At 42.0% G+C, this 23,471-nt stretch overlaps 1 protein-coding gene across 7 annotated transcripts in view; it reads left to right on the top strand.

Moving 5' to 3' along the window:
• cep164 (centrosomal protein 164) overlaps positions 1-23,471 on the top strand; it is a 209,497-nt gene that overhangs the window by 43,287 nt on the left and 142,739 nt on the right. For all 7 annotated transcript variants that reach the window (XM_078532883.1, XM_078532867.1, XM_078532859.1 and 4 more), the window contains 2 exons: positions 6,829-6,940; positions 12,250-12,454. In XM_078532883.1, the coding sequence (XP_078389009.1) occupies positions 6,829-6,940; positions 12,250-12,454 (317 nt within the window). The remainder of the gene's footprint in view (positions 1-6,828; positions 6,941-12,249; positions 12,455-23,471) is intronic.

Genomic DNA, 23,471 nt, shown 5'->3' with positions numbered 1-23,471 from the left:
TAGTTGGTGCATTAGTCGCCTGCTAGGCAATGTTTGATTTTAGTTTAAAATGTCTTAAAATGTGAAATCTTGTCCTTTTGTTTATTTTTGTCAGTCGCTGGGAAATTTAATCTCTTTAAAAGCCATTGGTCTTGATGGGATTCGTAACAAAGGTGATTGACAAAATAATCAATGGCGACTTGAAGGAAAACATTTTTCCACAGTGAGTGGCTAGGATCTAGAATGCAGTGCCTGAGATGGCAGTGGAGGAAGATACAACTGAGGCCTTCAAAAGAGCTGTGGATAATTAGCTGAAAATAAACAATTTGCAAATCTATGGGGAAAATGCAGGGGAGTGAGACTTGTGTTACGAATGCTAGACTTTAAGACAGTTATGTGTTAGGATGTCTCCTTGAATTAAAGGTAAAATGGAGTGGAGAGGGCATTTGACCTTATACAAGGTCTGCCTGGAGACATGCTCTTGCTGCCATGGGGATAGGGGGCCCAGGTCAAACACTATTGAAAGTCAGGTACAAGCTTTAATACCTGGACTCAAAAGAGTAGGTAGCTGTTCTTGCTTCTTACAGACTCTGAGGCAGTCAGAACAAGAAATTTGGGGAAGAAGATCGACAGGAGGCATTTCTATGCCAAGCAGAAGAAAAGGACTGCTTTTGGGTTAATCAAGAAATGGAGTACTGGTGAGGACTGAACCCCTGTTTGAAGGAATGAAGTTTGGAGTCACCAGTGGGTGTCTTGCTGCTGACAGTCCATTCAAGTATGCTCAGACGATTTGAGTGAAGGAGTTTAAAAGGACACTGGAAGATTCTAACAGGGCAGGGAGAAGAGAGCCTGTTGAATCACAGAAGACATTTGGGACTTCAAGTACAAGATTCTGTATCTGCTGAGCATGTTCTGTAATGTATAAACATAGTGTGGGGTTTTCAATTGCTGGGGAATACCTTTTTCCGTACTTTAGTGTATTAGTTGCCTAAAATGTAATGTTTACTCGTTTGATTTTAATGTGTTTGTTACAGTAAAAGTCTTAAAATGTGGAATTTTGTCATGTGATCCATTGAGTCAGTTACTGGCAAATTCATATCTTTTCAATGGTTATTGGTCTCTATGGGGATCATAACACTAGGTGAGTTGCTTTTGCAGAGAACTGGCACAGACACAATGGGCCAAATGGTCTCCTTCTGAACAGTAACTATTTTTTGATTCCATTCTTTGGCTAAAATCTTCCGGGCCTCCCTACAGTGAAAGGTTTGGCGGGTGGGGAATCTTAATTTGGCGGGAGGCCAAAAATCAGTTTCCCAACCACATAATGAACTTTTGCAGTTAAGTTCTTGGGATTTAAAAGCGGGTCAAGTTTACCAACAGCCAGTGTCGGGAAGCCCTTTTGTATGTATTTGCATGTCAGGCATGCTCATTAAAAGGCCAGCTTGCCAGATTTAAGTGCCCCCCACCCCCCCACCAAATTAAGTCCTCTGTAGGCGAGAAGTTGATCACACTTGCAAATGCATTTAAGTGTTGTGCATCTGGCAAGGAAGACTTCTTCCAGGATTACTGGTGAGTAGCCGGGCATTGTCCTCTTTGGCGAGCATCTGTAAATGCCAGACTATGCTTGAGACTGGGTGGTGGCAATGCAAGTTGCGTGGAGGATGACCAAGGGATGGAGGTAGGCTGAGTGGAGAAGGGTGGCGGGGTTAGTGCAGACTGCCCTTGGAGGGATGGTGCAGCCAATCCATGGCCTAGAGAGTCAGGTTAATCTGCTCAAGCATGTGTTGGTCATGCTTTTGGTTGGGGGAGAGGCTGTCCAGGTGGTGATGGTGGCAGAGGGGAACACCTAAAGGGTGGGGCCTTTGATGTCAAAGTTTGTGTCCAAAGTGTTAAGATTAGGGTACTGGAAGCTAGAGGGTGCGGTGAGAGGGGAGGTGGATCCATTATGTTGGGAGTGGCAGGGTCATGGTCGGGTACTGTACGAGCTCATGGGGGCGGTCGTGTAAAGACAGGTTAATAGTAGCCTTGAGGACAGAAGGGATTAGGGTCAGAATAGGTATCTGCACTTGGACGCTTAAGGGCTCAGGGGGGAAGAGCAGAGATACAGACATATAGGGTCAAGAGTAGCGGGGTGGGGGAGGCGTAAGGTGGACAGTGGGGAGATGAAGGATAATATGGTGTTGGTGAAGGAAGATGGGGGGAGTTTGGTGGGTGACAGTGGAGAGTAGAAGGTGCTGGCCCTGTATCGATATGAGATGCGCACCATTGTTTTAATTGCAATGTTGCAACACAGTCCCACGGTGGGAGCCAGGACTTGAAGTGGGAGGAGGGTCTTCAGCAGTGAGTGAAGTTGCTGGTGTGCCTCATGGGTCAATTAAAGCGGCACCCTAATAATCAGTAGTCAACTAATGAGAAACCATGCTCGAGTGCGTTCTCATCTCTATGGTTAAACCTCCAAGAAAACAGCATTCCTCCATAAATCGTGGGTCTGATTGCAGTGTCATTCCAGCAAGATCTGGCGTAGCAGTGAAGCTTGAGCTGAAGGCCACTTCCTCTTGATTGAGGCAGGAATGGCCAGAGTGGGAGAAGGAAGTGGGGCCCAGGTGGGGAATGACCCCATTGTGCCAGGTGAAACCTCGAGGTATCCAGGTAGATAATAATGGCGGATAAGGGTTGGGTGGGAACTCTTATGACGGTAAGGACAGGGTCTACTGAATGTGTCTTGAGGGTTGTGGAGGGAAGCTCAATAGTGTCTGAGGGATGGTGCGCGGACATGGCTTTCATGACCCCGGTCCAGGCAGCATGCATCCATGCACATGGATGTCTGAACAAGAGGAGCACTCATCTTTGTTCCCACAGTATGGGCTTCACCATGCTAGGGTGTATGTTGGGGGTGGGGGGGACGGGAGTGCGGAGGTGGGTGCCAGGGGTAGACCGATGCTGGGTACAGGCCTTCCCATTGGCCGAATTGATCAGGGACTGAGGGAAAGTTTCAAATAGCGTGATGACTACATGGGTCACGGCAACGCGTTCACAGAGCATCTCAGACATCCTGATGAAAGCTGAAGGCAACCTTGCTGTTTTGCTAGCAATGGTGCAACTGAGCAGGAAGTGGCGCAGGGTGGCCTAGCCCCAGGAACAGCAATGACCAGAACAGCAAGAGGCAATGGCTGCTCAAAAGGCATTCTCAGACGAATCCTAATCAGGTGACTAGTACCTGCTGGATATCGAGATTTGTACCAAGGTCTCAACTTTAACAGTGATGCCCAAGGATGCCTCCTATACAGTTCAGGGCCCTTATACTTTTCACAGTGGATGATGTGAGAAAATAAATGGTGATTGCATAGGCTCATAACATCTATAGATGCTTGATAATGAAGAGTGATGCCACCTGATTTTGATTTACCTCATCTTCTCTCTTTAGAAAAAATCTAGGTGCTGTCCTAGACTAAAAATCTTGGCTTTCACCAGGATTTGTCAATTTGGTAGTTAGAAAAAACCTTGCGTTTGGGTACTAAATGCAGTCATCTGCAGTACCTTGGGAGTTGATATTCAGCTCTGTTACCCTTGCCTTTCTGATCACAGAGTAGAAAGTGTTCATTTTTTAAATAATGTGGACTATATATGCACTTTATTATCTGTCACAGATGAGTTCTTTATATGAAAGCAGTAATAGTTATATGGTTGTATTTTCACAGGAAGTTTTTAGTAATAATGTATTACTGTATAGTCTGGGTACAATTTAAGTTTAATTTAACCAAGGTTTAAATTTAATTTTCTCAGGTGACACATCATTGCTTGCGGCTCTAATTGCCATTAGCAATTTTCTTTATCGTTCGAAAAGCCATTCAGACTTGAACCAAAACTAATGACCAGGAAAGGAGAAGGGAGGAAGAGAGACACTAAATATACTGAGATGTTGAGTGAAATGTTACTATCAATGTGCTGTCAATGAATAAGGGGAGCAGATGATCAAATAACCCTCATACTGCACATTTATACTGCATATTTCAGGCTGCACGTGCACTCCAACTGTAGCCTTTATTGGTTATAAGGCTACATTTCTGTAAGTGCGGATTTAATAATCACTAAAGAAAATCAGTGTTCTCTAACCCATTTTTTTCACAGGACTGTGATGAACCTTAAGCTTCCTCTACTTTGCCGTGTTCCTACCATTTACTGGTTTTTAATATCTTAACCTGCCTCCACCTACTCAGTAATAATTTATCAAACTCATCTTAACCTTGATGGTGCCCTTCCTGTCCTTGATCCTTGAACTTCTCAACAAAAAGCAAACTTTGCCTACTCTACATTACTGGTGCAATGTTTCTTTAGTATTTGAAAGGATCAAGAACGAGGCATATCTTTGCAATGTTTGCCTGCATAACCATTTCAAAACTAATTCATTGTCTGTGAAATGCTTCGGTATGTTGTGAGGAAATGAACGGGATATATGATACAAGTTCACTCTGTGAGAGGTGGTGACAGTTTTGTAATGTTAAGCCATTTTAAAAAAATCTTAATAAACCTGTGATCTTGACAGTGTAGAGGCTGCTTCTTCCTCACCTTTTCTCCACTGTCACGGTCAAAATCCTGGAACTCCCTTCCAACAGCACTGAGGGTGTTCCTACAACACATGGACTGCAGCTGTTCAAGAAGGCAGCTCACTACCACTTCTAAAGGGCAATTAGGGATGGTCAATAAATGCTGGCCTAGCCAGCAACGTCCACATTCCTTGAACAAATAATAAAAAATAACTTTTCTATTGTAATTTTTAAATGCATGTTTTGATTCTTAAAAGTTCTTGTTTTAATTTGTAATACACTCATTCAAGTCTTTTATTTTTGCTAGTTAATATCCATTTGTATTTTCATTTCTCGAAAAAACTTAACTGATGGTGCTCTTTACTGATCTCTGTTAAACAAATTAAGTCCATCATAATCTAAAACACACCTAGTGTCTATTTTCAGAAGCAGAACTCGCCCATTATGTGGTTAATCAGTAAACCAAGACTCATGGTTGCAAAATTGGCTGATATATTTGCAAATGTTCTAGCCATTCAGCATTCATTGATACAAGGTTCTTTGCAGCAGAGGGCAGCATTGCCCAAATTTTAGTTAGACTTTAACTGTATTACCCAGTACTTTTTAAGCATGATGGAATTAATCGGTCAGACAATCTTCAGCTTTTTCTGCCGAAAGCAGGATGATTTATTTAAACACATTTTTAAAATTTGCTGCACATATTATTGAAACTTTTAATGCACTTCTTTATCTATATGGGACAACAATATAATTATGCCTAGGGACATCCCTTTCCCACCACCACCCACTGTTTTCTCCTTGAACGGTTTCATGGGCACAATGGTACTTAGATATCTTAGTCATTCATCATGTGCAAGCTGGGATAGTTGGCATGATATTCTACTGCAGACGTTGTCCAAGTCTGATACTGTCCTCATTTGATGCTAACACAAGTGCTCTACAGGAAGTGAAGTGCGAACCTTACCTAATTTTATTTTTAAATTTTTCGGCTGGGGACAGTGAGATTGATTTAGTGCCTCCACTCTTACTTGACTAAGATCAGTTAGCTCGATGCAAACCAGGGACTGAATCTGAGGCCCTCTGATCTGCATGTCTTGGTAATATCTGCACAATATATTTACCAACAAAGTCATCTGGGTTTTCTAATTCTAATTGTAACATATTTTAATATTTATAATAGACTTGCGTAATTATAACAAAACCATCATTTATGCTTTTTTATGGTCCTTTTTAACGTAACCAATGCAGCAAGATAATCAGACACTGAGTGGTTGAGAGAAGGGTTAGGACTGGCAACCAAATGAAGAGGAGAGTTATGAGGAGGCTTTTGTAGAAATCATAACATTTAACAAAATAAACTGAAAATCTTTTGCCATAATCTGTACTAATAGTTGGATTACAGTTTGAGGCTTAGTGCATGGATCTTTTAATTTCTATTTTCACATTCCTGATTTTATTTCTTCAGCCTTGTGGAACAGATTAATAAGTCACAGTGAATCTGTGACTTTTAGCAGCAGGAAGTAGGTTATGAGTTCTCTTGTGCATTAAGATGACATAACCAATAATGCAGTTGACAACGGATAGATCTTGCTGAGCATGAGGCAGCCAACTTTGACTGATCATGACTGTTGGAGCCTTAAATGTAGAGTTTCTGTGCACGTGTTGATTTGCCATGCTCCAAAATACAGAGGCTCTTCTTGTGGTTCACAGTATGAATCTTTAGTTGATGCATTCGGACCAGGATATACTTTATAGGCTACTCCTTTGAACACTCAGACATTTTCAACTTCAGTGGGAAGGAAAATCAGGCTGGATGTATTAACAGTGGCTGATTTGATATTGCCAGTTTTATGCCCCATCTGAAGCTGAAAGTTTTCATCCCTGCTCATTGTTTTCTAATCCCTTATTGTACATCTGATATTAAGCATCAAGCATGGTGTGAGGGGGCAGTGGGAGTGGTGAATGGGAGGGAAGGAAGGAAAGAAAGAAGGGATTGAAATTGTGTTGGATTAATTTCTTCCCTGCCCATATTTCTTCCAATGTCATACACCATTCCTAATCAGGAGACCAATGTGTTAACTTCTACCATCACTAGTTTTTTGGTCAATGCAGAGTTCACCCTTCTCCCCACTAACTTACAGTATGGACAACATATTGCTCCTTTGTTGTGTCACATCTGAGCTTTGAAAGTCATGGTGGAACAAATTACTAGCACAAACTCTGGTTCTGGCACTTAATATTAATAACTTAATATTTTATTTAAATAATTAAAAATAATTATTTAACTTTTTTTATCATTCTTTAGAAATCCAAGAATATGCTCGCGAGATAGGAATTGATCCTGAAAATGAACCAGAGCTTATGTGGTTAGCCAGGGAGGGTATTGTGGCACCTTTACCCCAAGAATGGAAACCCTGGTAAGTTGACAGAAGATCAATTAAGTTTTCAATATGATTTTAGTAAAGCATAATGATGTGAAAGTGAAAAATATCTAGCAATACAATTACATATTTAGCCCTTCCAAATTTGGATTTTGTCAGATGAGGGCATTTTGGATATATGTCTGAGGGCATATGTCTGATAGTAACAACGGTGAGAGCAACTTAAAGTGATGAAGCATATTGGTACAGTAGTGAAATGTATTGGCTGAGGTGCATTTTTTTACTGCAGTTAATTATTCCCAAAATGCTAAATATGCCTAGAGACAACGCTGACCATCAGAAATGTGAGATTATACGGAATTTTCTGACAATATGAGCTTCTTTCTGGTACTGTCCCAATTACTTTAAATATTTGCAAGTCCAAATTCTATTCTCTGTGTAGTCAGTTATTTTGAATGAAGAGTATTCTTTCTGACCATTCTCTATCATTTTGATAGCCACTTCCCGTTTCACCCCCACCCCACCCCCAACCCTTACCGTCTTCACTTACTTTAATATCTTTACTAAGTAAGTATTTAAACTTCTCATTTGATTTTAGATCTAGAACAAAACATTTCACATTCTGACAACCTTAATGGTGAGAAACCAAGAACTGGGAAGGAACAAATAGATTTGGGTGTCAATGTACACAAATCCCTAAGAGCTATGGTACACAGGTACAAAAGGCTAATGGAATATTAGCTTTTATCTAAAGGGGTTGGAATACAATTGGGAAGAAATTATACTTCAGTTGTGTGGATCCTTGGTCAGATTCATTTGGAGCACTGCATTCAGTTCTGGACACTACAGCTCAGGAAATTTGTGCAGTGCTGATTTACAAGAATTCTAATGGATTTTAAAGGATTAAATTATGAGGACAGTTACATAAACTTCAAGTGTATTCCTTTGATCTTAGCAGAAAGAGGAGGTGATCTAATTGAGGTATTTAAGAAGATAAAGGCATTAGAAAGGGTAGGTACAGAGAACCAATTTTCTCTGGTGGGGAAATCCAGAACAGTTTTAAAATTAGATCTTGACCATTCAGGAGAACTAGTAAGAAGCATTTTTTCACACAAAGGATAGTAGAAATGTGAAACTCTCTTTTCTGCCTCTGGATGCTATGTTATTAAGATTTTCAAGATGGAGATAATTTTTGGGTGAGGTTATCAAAAATAGATTACTTGAGTTGAAGTACAGATCAGCCATGATGTGATTGAACTACAGAATATGTTTAAGGGACTGAATGGCCTCCTTCTGTCCCTATGTAAGAATGGTACAGTCCCTGTGTTATGAACCTGGGTTTTTTGGTCCACTTTGACCTATTGCCTAAAACAGGTTTCAGCTGTTTCTCAATGTTCCTGCTCGGTTGGAAGAAAAACGTTACATATTTAAACAGTGCGAAGCGAGCTGTTGTATAAAAAATGGGTATTTCCTTTTACTCATTAATCCCTGTTCAGGGATTCAGACATTTACATTTGGGACAGTAAATCCTTTTTTCACAAGGATTTGTAGACTTAATGACAGAATGGCAAATCCTGGTTTATTGAGACTTGGTTGATGAACTTGATTCTTGTCTTTGGCTGTTCTGCTCGGTTATGCACTATGCTCTTGCATGAAATAATGGGAAGTGTTTACCTGTAAAAGAAGGAGTAGTATTTCACAGAAAGCAGGCTTGTGGTATTTGGATTGATAGTGCATTATTCATGCAAAGTAACGTTACTGCTTTAGTGCAAATTGTTGGATACAGTGTGTTTGTGCAGCAGTCACAACTTGGAAATTGTATCAATGTCACTGCTATGTGCAATGTACATAACTTCATTTTTATTCACCTTTTGTTTTATTGGATCTGAATTAAACTATACTGTTTGCATAGCTGCACAAGTTCACCTCCATTGAAAACAATACACAGAGCTGTGGAGTAAAGAATAGCAAACAAGGAGAAGTGATAGGATGGAAGGAATTGGACAAACGGAGTATCCAAATTCATTGATTGTGTGTGCTGTATACATCATTACTTTTGCACGTAATCTTTAAAATGTTTATATTTTAACTAATAAATTAAAAATGCATGTGAAGCAAGCAGCAGTAAATGTTGGCAGCCCAGACTTCACCTGGCAAAAAATAAAAACAGCTGCTGCCTGATGATTAAATGCCGGGAAGCACACAGGAGCCATTTATTCCTTTGTACACTCAGCGCTACCGACATTTATTGCTTAATTATAGGATTCTGTGTAGAATAAACAGTGTTTGTTTAGTTATAAATGCACCGTTTTAAAGTTCAGCGCAGCCTGCATAAAATCAGCTTTAATAAGGTCATATTCCACTTAATATTTGATATAGAGTTTATATTGTGATGAATTGATCTTAAATGACAATCCATTAAAATTTGATCTAAAATTTAAATTTCATCTGTAGATTAACTTTTAAAAACATTGTGTTTAAATTAGCCTAAAATTTTAATGGATTGTCATTAAAGATGTATTTCTCTATCTTCCTATGCACACGAACAAGGATGGCTGTTTGGGCAATCAAGCTTGCTCTTACATTATAGTTAAACATTCCCTACGTTTTTGCTATTTGGGTTAATTTTATGGTTGATGTACTCAACGGAGAAGTTGCATCCAAAGCAAGCGCAGATCTGGGTTACAACATTGTAGTCGCCATAAAAACAAAAAACTACTGCGGGTGCTGGAAATCCAAAACAAAAACAGAATTACCTGGAAAAACTCAGCAGGTCTGGCAGCATCGGTGGAGAAGAATAGAGTCGACGTTTCGAGTCCTCACGACCCATAGTCTGGCCCGTGCCCGTCAGTGTAGAGTTAGCCTTTCTATCAAGCAATGCCTTTTACTTCCTGAGTAACTATTGATCTTTCTTCATTTTAAAATACCTCAAATATCTTCACATTTATGATCTTGAGACAATGCAATCTAAATTCTCACACCCCTTGGTGTAAAGAAGTTTGTCCTTGATTCACTTTTAACTGGCTTATCTGAACCCTAGCATAATGCCTTCTTTGTTCTGGATTTTGCTGCGAGAGGGAATATTCATTACCCATCTTCTCCCTTGATTGCCTTCGTTAAACTCCTCATTTTCAGGGAATATTACCTAAATTTGCCTGATCTTTCATCATAGCCTAGTCTCTTCATTCCAATCATCTTGAAAAATTGTCTTTATATATCCTTACAAGTCCTTCCTGAAATGGAGCACTCAAAACTGAATACAGTATTCTAAATTACATCTGACCAGTTCTCTGTATAATTCCAATAGCAATTGCTTTCATTTGAATAAAATTGTAGAAATTGTAATAGGGAGAGAGGGAAGCCATTTGGTCCAGTGCTAGCTCTTCAACTGGAGCTATCGACACTTTCCATTTCCTCGCACTTCCTCTAAATTCTCTTATGTACTTCCTTTGCAAATATTTATCCACTTTCTCTTAAGTTATGTTGAATCCTCCTTTTACTTTCTCTGTCCTGGTGGGAAAAAGCCCCACTTTTTCAATCCTGGTGCAGTTGCACAATGATACTATTTCCAGAACACCTATTTTATGTCTGGAATAAATTCAAAGTTGCTTGCTTGCTTTTGTATTCGGTAACCCTGTATGAAACCCCAAATCCTTTTTTTGCCACTTTGTCGGTTTTTTAAAATCTGCATTCCTTCCTTTTAACGATTTGTGAATTTACAACGCAAGGTTGACCTTCCTGCACTATTAAGAGTCTTACCATTTTGGATATGCCTCCCTTCTCTCTGCTTTTGCCCATAATATTATACTCTAGTTTTGAATTGTAAAATCATTTGAATTGAGTATCTTTGAAATAAGGGGAGTATTTGCAATCATCTGATCAAGTTGGGGAACACTTTGTTTTACAGCCAAAACACAGTTGACTCCTAGATAAGTTTTCAGTATTAAAAACACTTCCTAGTCTCTTCTATTATATAGAATTGATGAGCAAAGACATAAATCGTTAAAGGGGAACTGAACTTCATTGGAAAGACCATTTTGTTAATTAAATTACTGAATGTTACTTGGGTAGCCTCTATGAGATGCCATGTTTTCCTCTAGAGACTTTGGATGAGTTATCCTAACTAAATCTCTTGAGAGATGAACTTACTCTCAGTAACAAACGTGTTTGTATGTTCAAGTGAAATTCTTCGGTTCACTATTTTAACTCATTCATCAACCCATTTAAAGTAAATGAAAATGAACTATCATGTTCGTTATAAGTACCCCTTGGTTTTGTATGCTATTCCTGTATACTATTGACCCATTAATCAGTAATTACACTATTACTGTGTTGGTGAGGGAAGATGATTTACATCAAAGCTGTGAGTTCTTGATTGCTTAATCTACCCTAAACTTCTGAAAGGAAACATGATGTGGCATGTTTAAATGGAGAAAGAAGTGTCAGAATAATTTAATGAAATAACTTCGGTGAAATTTAGCTCTTTTGAATATATAGTTCTTAACTAAGGGTATAATTTTTATCGAGTTTAAAATTTATATTTCAAAATTTTATTCTATTACATACAGTAAAGTGAGTCAGGGAGAAACTGTTCCCGCGTGTGAAAGGATCGAGAACGAGAGGGCACAGATTTAAAGTAAATTACAAAAGAAGCAAAAGCAATATGAGAGGGAACTTTTTCACGCAGCAAGTGGTTAAGGTCTGGAATGCACTGCCTGGGATTGTGGTGGAGGCAAGTTCAATCAGGGCATTCAAAAAGGAATTAGACTGTTATTGTAGAAGGAACAACATGCAGGGTTATGGGGAGAAGGTAGGAGAATGGCACTGAATAATTGTTCATTCGAAGAGCCGATACAGACATGATGGGCCAAATGGCCTCCTACGCTGTAATGACTCTGAACATGGTCAGTTCACTGTGTCACCAATTACACCTTCTGAAAGGTTATACTCTACAAGAATGTTTCAAATGTTGCCTCGATAGCATAGGTAAATTTAAATTAAAATGAAGTGAAACACCGGTTTTAAATAAAAGGGCTAACTTGTAACTCTACAAAGTTACACAAATAATTTTTTTAAATCAATGGGGTAGGCAAATTAAATACATGTCTATTATTCTATCAGAGTTCCACCACTTTGGGTAAACTAGGAATTTTTAATATTTTCCCTCTATAACTTCTTTCCTCTAAGCCAAAACTTGCCTTACCCTACTTTCTGTGTATCAGTGATGATTAGCATGCTACAAGTGTTGTGGTGTTGTAACAGAAATAGCTAGACTATCATGGATTTTAAAGATGGTTTGAAAATTACATATTTTTTGAATGATTGCTTTCCCTTGTCCGAGGCAGCCAAGATGTCACCGGCGATGTCTATTACTTTAACTTCGTATCCGGCCAGTCAACCTGGGATCATCCATGTGATGAACAATACAGAAACCTGGTTTCTCTGGAACGCGAGAAACTGCATGCTCTGGGTGGAAACAAAAAGAAAGAAAAGAAAAAGAAGAAGGAGAAAAAAGAAAAGAAAGAGAAGGAGCCATTTAAATCTACCGCAGTGAGTTTTCATTCTTGAATCCAAATTTAATCATACCAGGTCCTGTGCTTTTTTGCTCTGCTTTCATTCCACCTTAAATTTCTCGCCTCCTGTGAAAGGCATTGAATCCCCTTGCTGCTGTACAGTTTCACAGGTGCTGGTTGTCATCTTGAAGAAGTGGTCTTTATCCATGTTTGAGCTTTGTGAGTGATTATCGGCATGTTATTTGCCAGAACCTGAGCTCACTTGTTATTCACACTTGCGCACTTCCAGGCAATATATTTTGGAGTGGGCACCCTGCCAAGTTACTCTGCCCCCACCTCCTTCAACCCACCCCCAAACCCCAAGCTCAAAGGCACTTAGGACAATTGTAATGCCTCACTGACTGAGTTAGCACAAACTGTGATCGCACTTGTGGAGGATAAATGCAGATGTGGACTGGTGGGTGGGCAGAATGGCCTGTTTCTGTGTTGTAACTTCCATGTGTTTCCATAAAAATTTAGTTTAGTTTCCATGGCTCAGTTACTCACTATATAAATGGAGAGAGCCATTAAACAAGGTTTTTTCATTAATTCCTTTTTGATGCACCAAAGACATGCTGAATTGAAATCTAATTTGTAGCTACACAAATTAAGTACTCGGTATCAAAGTAATTTAATTTAGACACAAAAATCCTCTTCAGTCTTCAATGCAGTCATTTCTTTGGTGCCATGAACTATTTTTCTCAATTAATATTCGCGGTACATATTTAATTAACAGTGAATGAAACATTACTTTCCACAAAGTAATTAATTCACGTCATTCACATGTAAACTGCAATCCTTGTTTTCTAGTTGTTTTTTTCAGAGAAGTAATCTGACAAATTATGGTGCAGGGGATGCAAATATTGCCATCTCAGTTGGACCACATCTTCCAATTATTTATTACAGAAAAAGGTCTAAGTGACCAAGTGGGGATTTGTCTGTTGCATCTGATCTGTAAGCTCGCATGATTGTAAAAATTATATATGGTTTTAAAATGTTATTTAATATTATGCTGAATTGTAAGTTTCTGAAAATATGATGTTTTAAAAAAAAAATCAGGTTGATTTTCCGTTCCGATGGAAAAGCTGCAGTCACAGATCTGAGGAGGCTGGATAAAGGACGACTGCAGCCCTGATTCTCTGACCCATGCTTCCTACAGCTGCAGTATTCTGCTCCAGCACAGGACTGCAGAATCACCTCTTGTAATTTTCGACAGAAAATGTTGGAAATATTTAGGCAGCATCTGTGAAGAGGAAAACAGAGTTAACGTTTCAGGTTGACGACCTTTCATCCTTTTGAGTTGAAAGATCATTGGCATGAAACATTAATGAAATATTAACTCTGTTTCTCTCTCCATAGACGCTGCCTGACCTGCTGAGTTTTTCATCATTTTTTTGTTTTTATTTTAGATTTCCAGCACCTGCAGCATTTTTCTTTTCTATTATTTTTTAACTTGGTCAAGAACATTACAAGTTGTATTTTAAAAATTGTTTCCTGTAATGAACAAATGTTGATGCTAAACTAGTTTCTCTAAGCTATGAGCCATCAGTCTGATTGAACAATTGCAGGTCTTAAGGCTTGGGTTTATCTATCGAATTGCTATGACCCAAGAGGCAAGTGAAAAATAATCTTACAACACAGGGCTATCATTAGCAACATTGCACATGGTGTGGGTAATCTTTTAAATTTATTTTATTTTATTGTATCTCTGCTTGTATTTTCTCCTGTGCTTTTGTCACATTTTTAAATACAAGATAAGTGGAAAAAGTGCAGAATAGTAAAAATAACCAATCTAAAATGCAACCTGTAATGTGTCCAGACTTTCTCCACACTATTCGCCAGTATAAACTGGCTATTTTCAATTGATTTTCACTTACTTTTGGTTTGCATATACAAACATGACTATCAATGCAAAGGTTTCTTCAGAGCCTAGCACCATTATGGAAGACAGGAAAAAGCCAAGTAGCCACTCTACAAAGTTCCCTAATCACAACCTGTAGCATAATTCACAGCCTGTAGCATAATTCACAGTTAGGAGATAAAACCTTTAAAATATCCCCTGGTCGGCTTTCACATTATGTTCAAGCCTTTTTTTTTATCCTTTGTTTAGGGAAGCCAATTAGAACCAGGAATACTTCCTTCTCCATCTTATTGTAGCCTAGCTTGCTCTTCTCATGATCCTCTCCACAAGTTTACAAGTTTTGAGTGTATACCTGATACTCAGATTAGGATTGAGGATGCAGACCTGAAAGAGGCCAGTGGCTTTCAACCATCTTTGAAGCCAGTGCTAGTCAATAAATCTATAACTGTCAATTTCCCAAGCAATTTGCAACCTTTTAAAAGAGAAATCGTTAGTCAAAAAATTTTTGAAGACGTCGAGAAAATTCTAGGAAGAACCGTTACTTTTGGTCAAAGACTCCTAGCTAGTCGCAGTGATCTGGATAGGCCAGAAGAAGCCAGAAGGGCACCTGAGGCAAGTCAGTGCTGGAGTTTCTCTGACTCCAATTTGGATGGAAAGACCTTGGGACATTTAATAAGTAAAGAACCAGCTAACACACCAAAGAAGTCAATAAAATGTAAGAAAATTGCAGAAATGCTACAGTCTGACAACGAAAGAATTTCATTTGCACTTGAGGAACAGGTAATTATATTCAGTGACACAGAAAACAAGAAAATTCCAGTTGAAAACCTGCAGAAAAGTAATTCAATTCAGAAAAAACAGCCAGTTGATGAGATACCACAAAGTAATGTAGAAGAAAACCAGGTTAATGAAAACTTGCCAGAGGACTGTATTGAGGAGGCTGTTGTGTTGCCAGTTTGCGACACAAAAAATTCATTTTGCAAGAGCAGAAGTAAAACTATTATGCCACAGAACAAGTACTTAAAGGAATCAATGTTCAATGTTGAGGAAGAGCACTTGACGACAAAGGTACAAACTGATCAAAATGAATTTAATCGGGTGATGAGTGAGCCCTGGCTGCTAGACACCGGAACTGTGCAAAATTGGCAAAGTACAGAACTATTTGAGAATGCAGGAACAGTAAAAGTCAAACTTAAACCAGTTGGCCACTTATGCAATGTCTTAACCATAGGAAAGCTTCTTGATAAAGAAAACAACATAATGAGAACATGGAGCAGAGTTGAAATTCCTGAATCAAATGTGTGTGAATTAGTTAATAAAGAATTAGATACAGAAAAATTTGATATAAACTCTATTTTGACTTCAAGTTGTCTGAATCGTGTGTCACAGAAAGATGGACACGGTATGCTTGATATTCTTGAACATGATGAAGATTTTAAATCAGAGAAAAAAGTAACAGTAGACACTCTAGATTGTGATGTTTATAACCCCTTCGCTGAGCAGAACTTGAACCATTTAGAAAAAGAATCTGACTGCTTGTCATCTTCACATTCTTCACTGAAACAAAATCTTGCCACTGCGTACAACAGTTGGCTTCAGAGTCCAGTCTGCGACAAGTGTGAGGAAGATTCTTATTCAGAGGATCAGAGGTTTTACCAAAAGATTCTCAAAAAAGTAATAGCAAACCAAAAAATTAAAGGAGATTTTTCTGAAAACATAGAGCAAATTAAACAAGGAGGACAAACTCCTAATCTGTGCAGCAACCAAAATGAAGATATCGATTATGGGTTTCATTCAGATGTTTACAATTATGAGCTTCATCCGATTCTTTTAAGTACCTCACAATGTGAGGATGAAATTATTAGAATTGATCATGGAGTTGCAGGATCAATAGATGGGCAGGTTGAATGTTCAGGGTGTGGAGACGCAGCCTTTTTGAACTCTCAATTATACCTTCGACCTGGACAGGCTGCTGAAGCAGCATTGCTAACTGGATTGGCAGGGCTGGAAGAAGATTCCAATAGGATTTTTGATCAAGTGGCTTGCAATAGCACTAATTGGAATCTTAAAACTGAGGAGCATCAGACAGAGAGCAACGGAGAGGCAGAAGAAACCGTAAGTAAGATGGTTACTGCCTACATGTCTAGAATTGTTGAATTGTAAAATAAAGCTCCCCTAGAATTTAGGCAATAAAGAAACATAGAGAAGGGTGAAAGTTGTACACCACTTACTAGAATTGGACATTGTGAAGCAGCATATTTTGAAAAATGGCCCAAAATGACTTGAACAGATGTATCGTTAGAAATTTTAAATTAGCCTATATTGCTTACATGATTGACAAGCAGTCACAAGTGCAATAACCTCCTCTGTCATAGTTACGTCAAATCCACGGCAGGACAGTACCAAATTCTTGGCAGCTAGCCATTATCAAATAGTCTGTGCAAACCTTTTAGAAGAAGGGTGCTATTCTTGTGTTTGTTTATTTGTTTCTAGTTTATTATGGGGGAGAATTTTCCCCATATCGGGCGGGGGAGTGTGGGGGCGGACGTGGCCCCGATCGCCGTTGGCAATCAGGACTGCGCCGCCATTTTGCATGTGCGGGCCAATTAAGGTCTGCCCAGCGTGTTTGGCGACTCCCGGGGACGGCGGGAGTGGGCGGGTGCAGGTGGAACTGCAATCGCTGCCAGGTCCAATGGCGACCCGGGGGCCTGTTTAAAGGCCAAGCTACAGCTGCACCAAGGCTGCTTTACATGGACAGAGGTTGGGGGCAAGGCACATACAGGAGGGTAGGGCAGGTGGCCGCTGTATGCCCAGGTTTTCAGATGAGTGCCTTGCTGCCCTCCTTGAGGAGGTGGCAGCACGGCGGGATGTGCTGATCCCCGAGGACGGGAGGAGGAGGCCACCCCACTTGATGAAGCGTGCGTGGGAGGAGGGTGCGGAGGTCATGAGTTCCCACGACGTGGTGCGGCGCTCATGGACCCAGTGCTGCAAGCGCTTCAACGACCTGCTGGGCACAGGAAGGGTGAGTAGCATGTTGGCATCGTTCATTGCACCCATCATGTAACCTTCTGCCCCGCTGGCGGACCACCCATGCCTGAGTGGCCTGAGTGCAATGAGTCAGTGACGGCATGTGTCCTTAGCTGGGCAGGCCACCAGATATTGCCTATACGTTCATCATTATGAGAGGGTTGTGATGAGATGGGTTCTGCACCACAGCATGTGGTGGAGTGACACCCACATGACTGTGGTGGGGTGAACCTGGAAGAGCTACATCCAGGCGCTCTGGCCGAACTCCACGACATGTCGAAGTCAGGGTGATGACATTGTGTGAGGGGATCTTCAAGGTGCTGTGGCACAGATGGATGTGCTGCCCTCTGCACTCCACGTCATTGTGCCTCCTTGCAATGGCAGGTACAACTGTATGCTCCCAACTGTGATGAAGGCAGCAAGTGGGCAGGGGGGGGGGGGTACAGGGGAAAGGACACACCAGGCATATTTGTGTGAGTGCCAGCCACCAGCAAGGGAAGGATGCACTGCAGTCCTGCAATGGCCAACTGGCTTTGGGGTGGGCCGGCCGCCAGGATATTGACAGTACAAGTATCACTTATCAATGCAATTTTTTCATTTACAGGAGAAGAATTCTCATAACGATGCCAAGCAGCTGAAGACTGATGGTGGGCCAGGTCAGATTTTGATGCTGAGCCGCTTTGAGCAGGAGGCCCTCGACCTGGAGAGGCGCCATGCGCCCAGGTGCACTGGAGCCGGAGATGTTGGGGTTCCACGGGCAAGTATGTATGGCCAGCACTCACGTCGCCAGTAGTCTCTCAACATCCATGCCATTGCTGATTGTCCAGTGAGTGGCGTTACCAACATGGCTTGCCCATTGCGTGTGGAATGATGAGCGCTTGATGAGCCGGGGGACAGGCATGTACATTGACATTGCCCGCAGGCTAACTGATCAAATTTCCTTACTCTTTCTTTCAACATCAGCGGTGCACGGCCTGGAGCAGGAGCAGCAGGGGTCCCCTCTGACACCTGAGGGGCATGAAATTGCACCTTTAGAAGCGTCACACCATCTCTGCCAGGCAGGCACCAATGCAGATACTGGCACCTCGGTGGGCACTAGCCGAAGATATGATGCCCCGAGTCACGGCAGTGAGGGCACTTCACAGTCGCTGGAGCAGCTGGCGGAGACAGAGAGTGCCAATAGTGCCAGCAGTCAGAGGACTGAAGGGGCCCAGGCATATGCTCAGTCCGTGGCAGATGATGAGCCTCTGGAGTCACGGGCGATGCAGCGAACTGCTGACATGCGGCCGGGTGCTCGGGAACATCTGGTGGAGATACATGAGGCTCTGCTTAGCTTGATGTCAGTGGTGGAGGAGACTACGCGGGCCATGGCTGATGCATTAAGCATCATAGCTGAGCGCCAAGCTTCCTCCGTGGAGAGATTGGCGACTGTCATGGAGAGGGAGCTCCAGTGACAGGATCAGGGGTTCCTGTGGTTGCGCTTGGACCTGCATGCCCTTACAGGGGCATTGACATCGTCTGGTCAGTGCCCGTGTGGGTGATGGTTTGGCCACCAGGTATCCTACCTTAGTGCCCATCCATCTATGGTGAGCAAGGAGGGCCAAATGGACCTCACGTTGGCGGAGCAGCTGCCTGTCATCTCTGTTGGTGCCTCTCAGGGCGCTCTGGATGAGGGCAGCAGCTCCTCCGCCTGCCTGAGGGCAGCTCCCTCCCAGGCGGGGTCAGCACAGGCTCCATGGGCCAGAGGATGTCCGCCAAAGTCATCGAGGCCAACAGGACATCAGAGACAGCAGGCTGTCTCAGATACCAGTGCCAGCGAAGGGGCACCGCAAAGTCATAGCACCAGCAAAGGAAAGATGAAGGCACCTTAGGCACACCCCAGGCTCATCACTGGTGTTTTTCTGTTGGCCCTCCCACCATGAGTTGTATCGAGCTTTGTGTGAAGTGTTATGTGAAGTGACTTTGGTTACAGTATTAAATCTATGTCGTCTCAAATGGCTGTGGGTGCCGCTTTATTTGGGAAGGTGCATGGATTCCTGAGATTTGATGAGTGATTTGTGTGTCTTTTAGATTTATTCACTGCGCCCATCGCCAATCCTCCTATCCAGACAGATGAGGTCTCCAAGATGGAGGGTACATGCCAGGATGGAGGATACAAGAGGCTTATGTTGCACATCCATATGTGCTGTGCTAGCTAAAGGTTCCTTGGATTAGAGCATCCCGGGTGTCCCTGCCTCCCTGGAGCATGCCCGGGTCGGCCTGTGCCCCCTCATCATTTCCCTGTGCGTGCTCATCCTCGGACTCACTGCTGGACTCATCGTCCTCAGCCCCAGCCACTCCGTCTACATCGTCTTCGTCCACAGCATCCCCACTTTGCAGAGCTAGATTGCGCAGAGCGCAGCATGTAGCCACTATCAGAGACACTCGATCTGGGGGGTACTAGAGTACGCCCCCAAATGGTCCAGGCATCTGAAGCACATCTTGAGAAGACCGATGGTTCTCTCCACTACAGCCCTTGTGGTGCCCTGGCTCCTATTGTACCACTGCTCAGCTTCTGTTCTTGGATGGCGGAGAGGCGTCATGAGTCATCTTCTGAGGGAATAGCCCTTGTCTCCCAGCAGCCATCCATCCGGCCAGGCTGGAACACTGAAGAGCCCCGGCACCTGGGAGTGTCTGAGGATGTAGGTGTCATGGGAGCTGCCTGGATATCTTGCACAGACTTGCAGGATCAGCATCCTGTGCTCACACACTATCTGCACGTTCATGGAGTGGAAGCCCTTCCTGTTGACGAAGGCACCGGGCTCACCTGCTGGTGCCTTGATGGCCACATGTGTACAGTCTATTGCACGCTGGACGCGGGGGAAGCCAGCAATCACTGCGAAACCTCTGGCTTGCTCTGTCTGGCTGGCCTTGTCCCAGCGGTAGTGGATGAAGGTCCGTGCACGCCTGAACAGAGCATTTGTGACCTACTTGACACAAGTGTGGACGACAGCCGATTGGGAGACACCGCAGAGATCACCCATTGAGCCCTGGACAGAGCCGGAGGCATAGAAGTTGAGGGCAGCTGTGACGTTTAGAGACACGGGCATGGGGTGTCCACCCACACAGTTAGCTGAGATCTCTGGACCAATCATCAGACAGATAATGTTGACTGTCTCCCTTGTCAGATGGACCCTCCTTTGGCACTGCACCTCAGACATATTGAGTTAGGTGCTTTGCGCTCTGTATACCCTGGCAGCAAGATAGTGGCATCTTCTGTGGCCCCTTCCGCCTTGGACTACCTCTAGGCCCTGCACCCCTTGTGCCTGCCCTCCCAAAGGTGGCTCCCCTAGAGGCTGAATGTAACACTCCTGGCCTCCTCCCACTTCTAGCCCTCCCTTCCTCCTCAGATGAGGTGCCTCCGCTGGAGAGATAACCTCCCATTCCCAGACTCAGGGAGGCTTGCTAAAACCTACAGGCCCCAAAACAAATCCTCACTGAAAAGTGCTGACCTGAAGGTTATGAGTGGAGGCCAAGCAGCCGCTCTGCGTTTGACACTTCTCCACCTTACACACGCTTCTTTCAATAATTTCTGAGCACTAGCTATTAAATGTCTGGATTCGCAAAAACAATGATCCCTCTTTCCCGTCCGTGGATGAGCTTCATTAAAGTTTTGGATAGCCGCCTGCCCGTTGCGCCCGTGCGATGAGCTGAATATCGCACAGGCGCCTTAAGTCTACGACAATTGGAGCCTCAACTACCTTAATTGGCCCGGTAGTTACTGACGGGTGCGCAACGGACATCATCGCGCGCCCGCCCAGCAAAATATCGTGATGGCGCACGGTGACGTTGGGACGCGCGTCCGACGTCACCGCGTGTCATTTTACGCATCGGTGTGCGGGTCCCACCCCCTGCACACTGACGGAAAAATTCTGCTCACGAAGTCTGTAACTAAGTAGCACATTCTGCCTCAACTAATGAACTGAATGATTAGTACCACCCTAATCATTACTTCCTGATTTACTTAATCTTCTGCTCTTTTTTTGACTTGGGTGATATTTGGGATTTGTAATTGCAATTTCTCATTTAAAAAAAAAACGACCCCATTTGATACCCACAATTAATGGTAAAAACAAATCTGGGATTATGCAGAATAGGATTGCCATGTTAAATTTGAACTAAACCCAGTAATTTGACTAAGGATCAGTGTGATAAAGATTACTCAACATTAGTGCCCTTTAAGAATTCTGAATTACCCTAGATTTTGAATGCCTGTAATCTGTAAATCTGATGCTCAACGATATCTCATTTGGCTGCTTGTGTCTCCCAGCTACTGCAAAAGCTAGACTAATGTTAGCACAGTGATTCTGTATCCCTGAATACTTGTTCTGGTAGGGTGTTACTTTGTTAGCTTCCTCAAAGAACTCTGAAGAACTGGATTGCCCTTGTCCACTATAGAAAAGTGAGCAGTTTGGATTTTAACTGTAGCTGCTATCAGATATTGATTTCATTTTGTTCGGTACATTGCAGCATACTAAAACAAAAGTGTTTTTGCAGTTTTAAAAAAATCATTGTTTTAAAAAACTAAGAAATGTGGCTTTGAAGGTTGCAGCATATTGATTTATAATATTGTCAATGCATTGTGTACCGTACTGCAATTAATCGCATGATTTTTAAAATGTAATTTTAAAACACGCAGTGAGCACTGAGAATTTAAACCCTATATTTGTAATTGCTGAAGTTATCCAGACATTTCTATTTTTCTTTTTGCAAAGTTTCTGACACATTATAAGGAATATTGAGCCCTTACAAGCAAAGTCCCCTTTAATTTTGTTGTTGTTGCGCACGACCTATCCATTTCAGTGTGTTGTACTTCTTAAATTTCTTTGCACAGCCATGAATGTGTGGTATCTTAAAGAGGGTGACTTGTATAGGCCTGCACACTAACTTTCCGATTGCTTTGTTGCCGCGTCTGCTCGCAGCTTCGAGGTAACTTTGCTTGCAAGTTCAGGGAGACTCTTTCGACTTCGGGTGCCTAGTGGCAACATTAAATGTTCCCCTTACTGTCCTCCAGCAATGCATTTCAGCCCCACCGTAGAAGAGCACCTCTATTGCACCAGTACAATATTTCGCTCACCAATCAGCTGCCTCTGAGTGAGGTTTGCAAATTAAGTGCTAATTAGTACCAAATCAGGGATAGCTTTGTGCTTGGACACCCGTCCTTGAGGAACTAGATACAGAGACTTCTCATTGTCAATTTTAAAAATCAATAGTCAATTTGTGTATCACTGAAATAAGTTAGCTTTGAAGGAATTTGTATGATACTCACAATAGTGAAGGTTTCTTTTGCGTAAGGCATCAATTTGTTTTTCTATCCCTTCTGCTTTCATTTCACTCCATGTTTTGAAGAATGATGGCCTGTTATGGTGGATATATAAGTGGAGCAGGGCTGAAAGAATACTGAAGGCATCGAGTTTGACAAAAGTGGCCAGTAAATCAGGAGTTTCCTTTCCATTTCTGGGAATTTCTCTCTTTCAAAGTTTTTTTTTACCTCCCTTTTAATTTATTTTTCCTCCTCCTGGCCTGCAGGCCATTCACACTAGACAGAATGAGGAATTGAAGTGCAACACCTCAATGATTCGTGTAATTCTCCACTTTCTCATTCACTGTGGCTTTGTTCTGTATGGTGCTGCTTAATGATGATGAGCAGCCTGCTGACTAGGGAAACTTGAGTCTAATTGATGGCAGGGGCCATGTTTTTAAGTTCAGCATTGCTTGATGATTTGAAAATAGGATTCTGTTTTTGTTTTGTTCTTGGGAATTCCGTATTGAAACCCGGGAGCGAAAAAGCAAAAATGCTGGAAACACTCAGTGGGTCAGGCAACCCTGCAGCGGGAAGAGACAAGATTACATATTTAAAGTAGACCTGTTGTTCACATCCAAAAAGTTAATTCATCTGTTCTCTCCACAGATCTACCTAGCTTGTTAGGTACATTTTCTATTCTTGTTTCAAATTACCAGCAGCTGCAGCATTTTGCTTTTGCTTTCTTCAAGGAGTTCAAGTCAAAAGTAAAGTTAGTTCAGAAATATTGTTTCATCCAGAACGTTGTTCTTTGTAAATAAAAGAAAGCAAACAATTTTTGCATTT

This window comes from Cetorhinus maximus, chromosome 2 (assembly GCF_964194155.1).
Source record: "Cetorhinus maximus chromosome 2, sCetMax3.hap1.1, whole genome shotgun sequence".
In the NCBI taxonomy this organism is placed as follows: domain Eukaryota; kingdom Metazoa; phylum Chordata; class Chondrichthyes; order Lamniformes; family Cetorhinidae; genus Cetorhinus; species Cetorhinus maximus.
The sequence above is the reverse complement of the archived record's forward strand: the minus strand, read 5'-3'. Positions and strand labels throughout refer to the sequence as shown.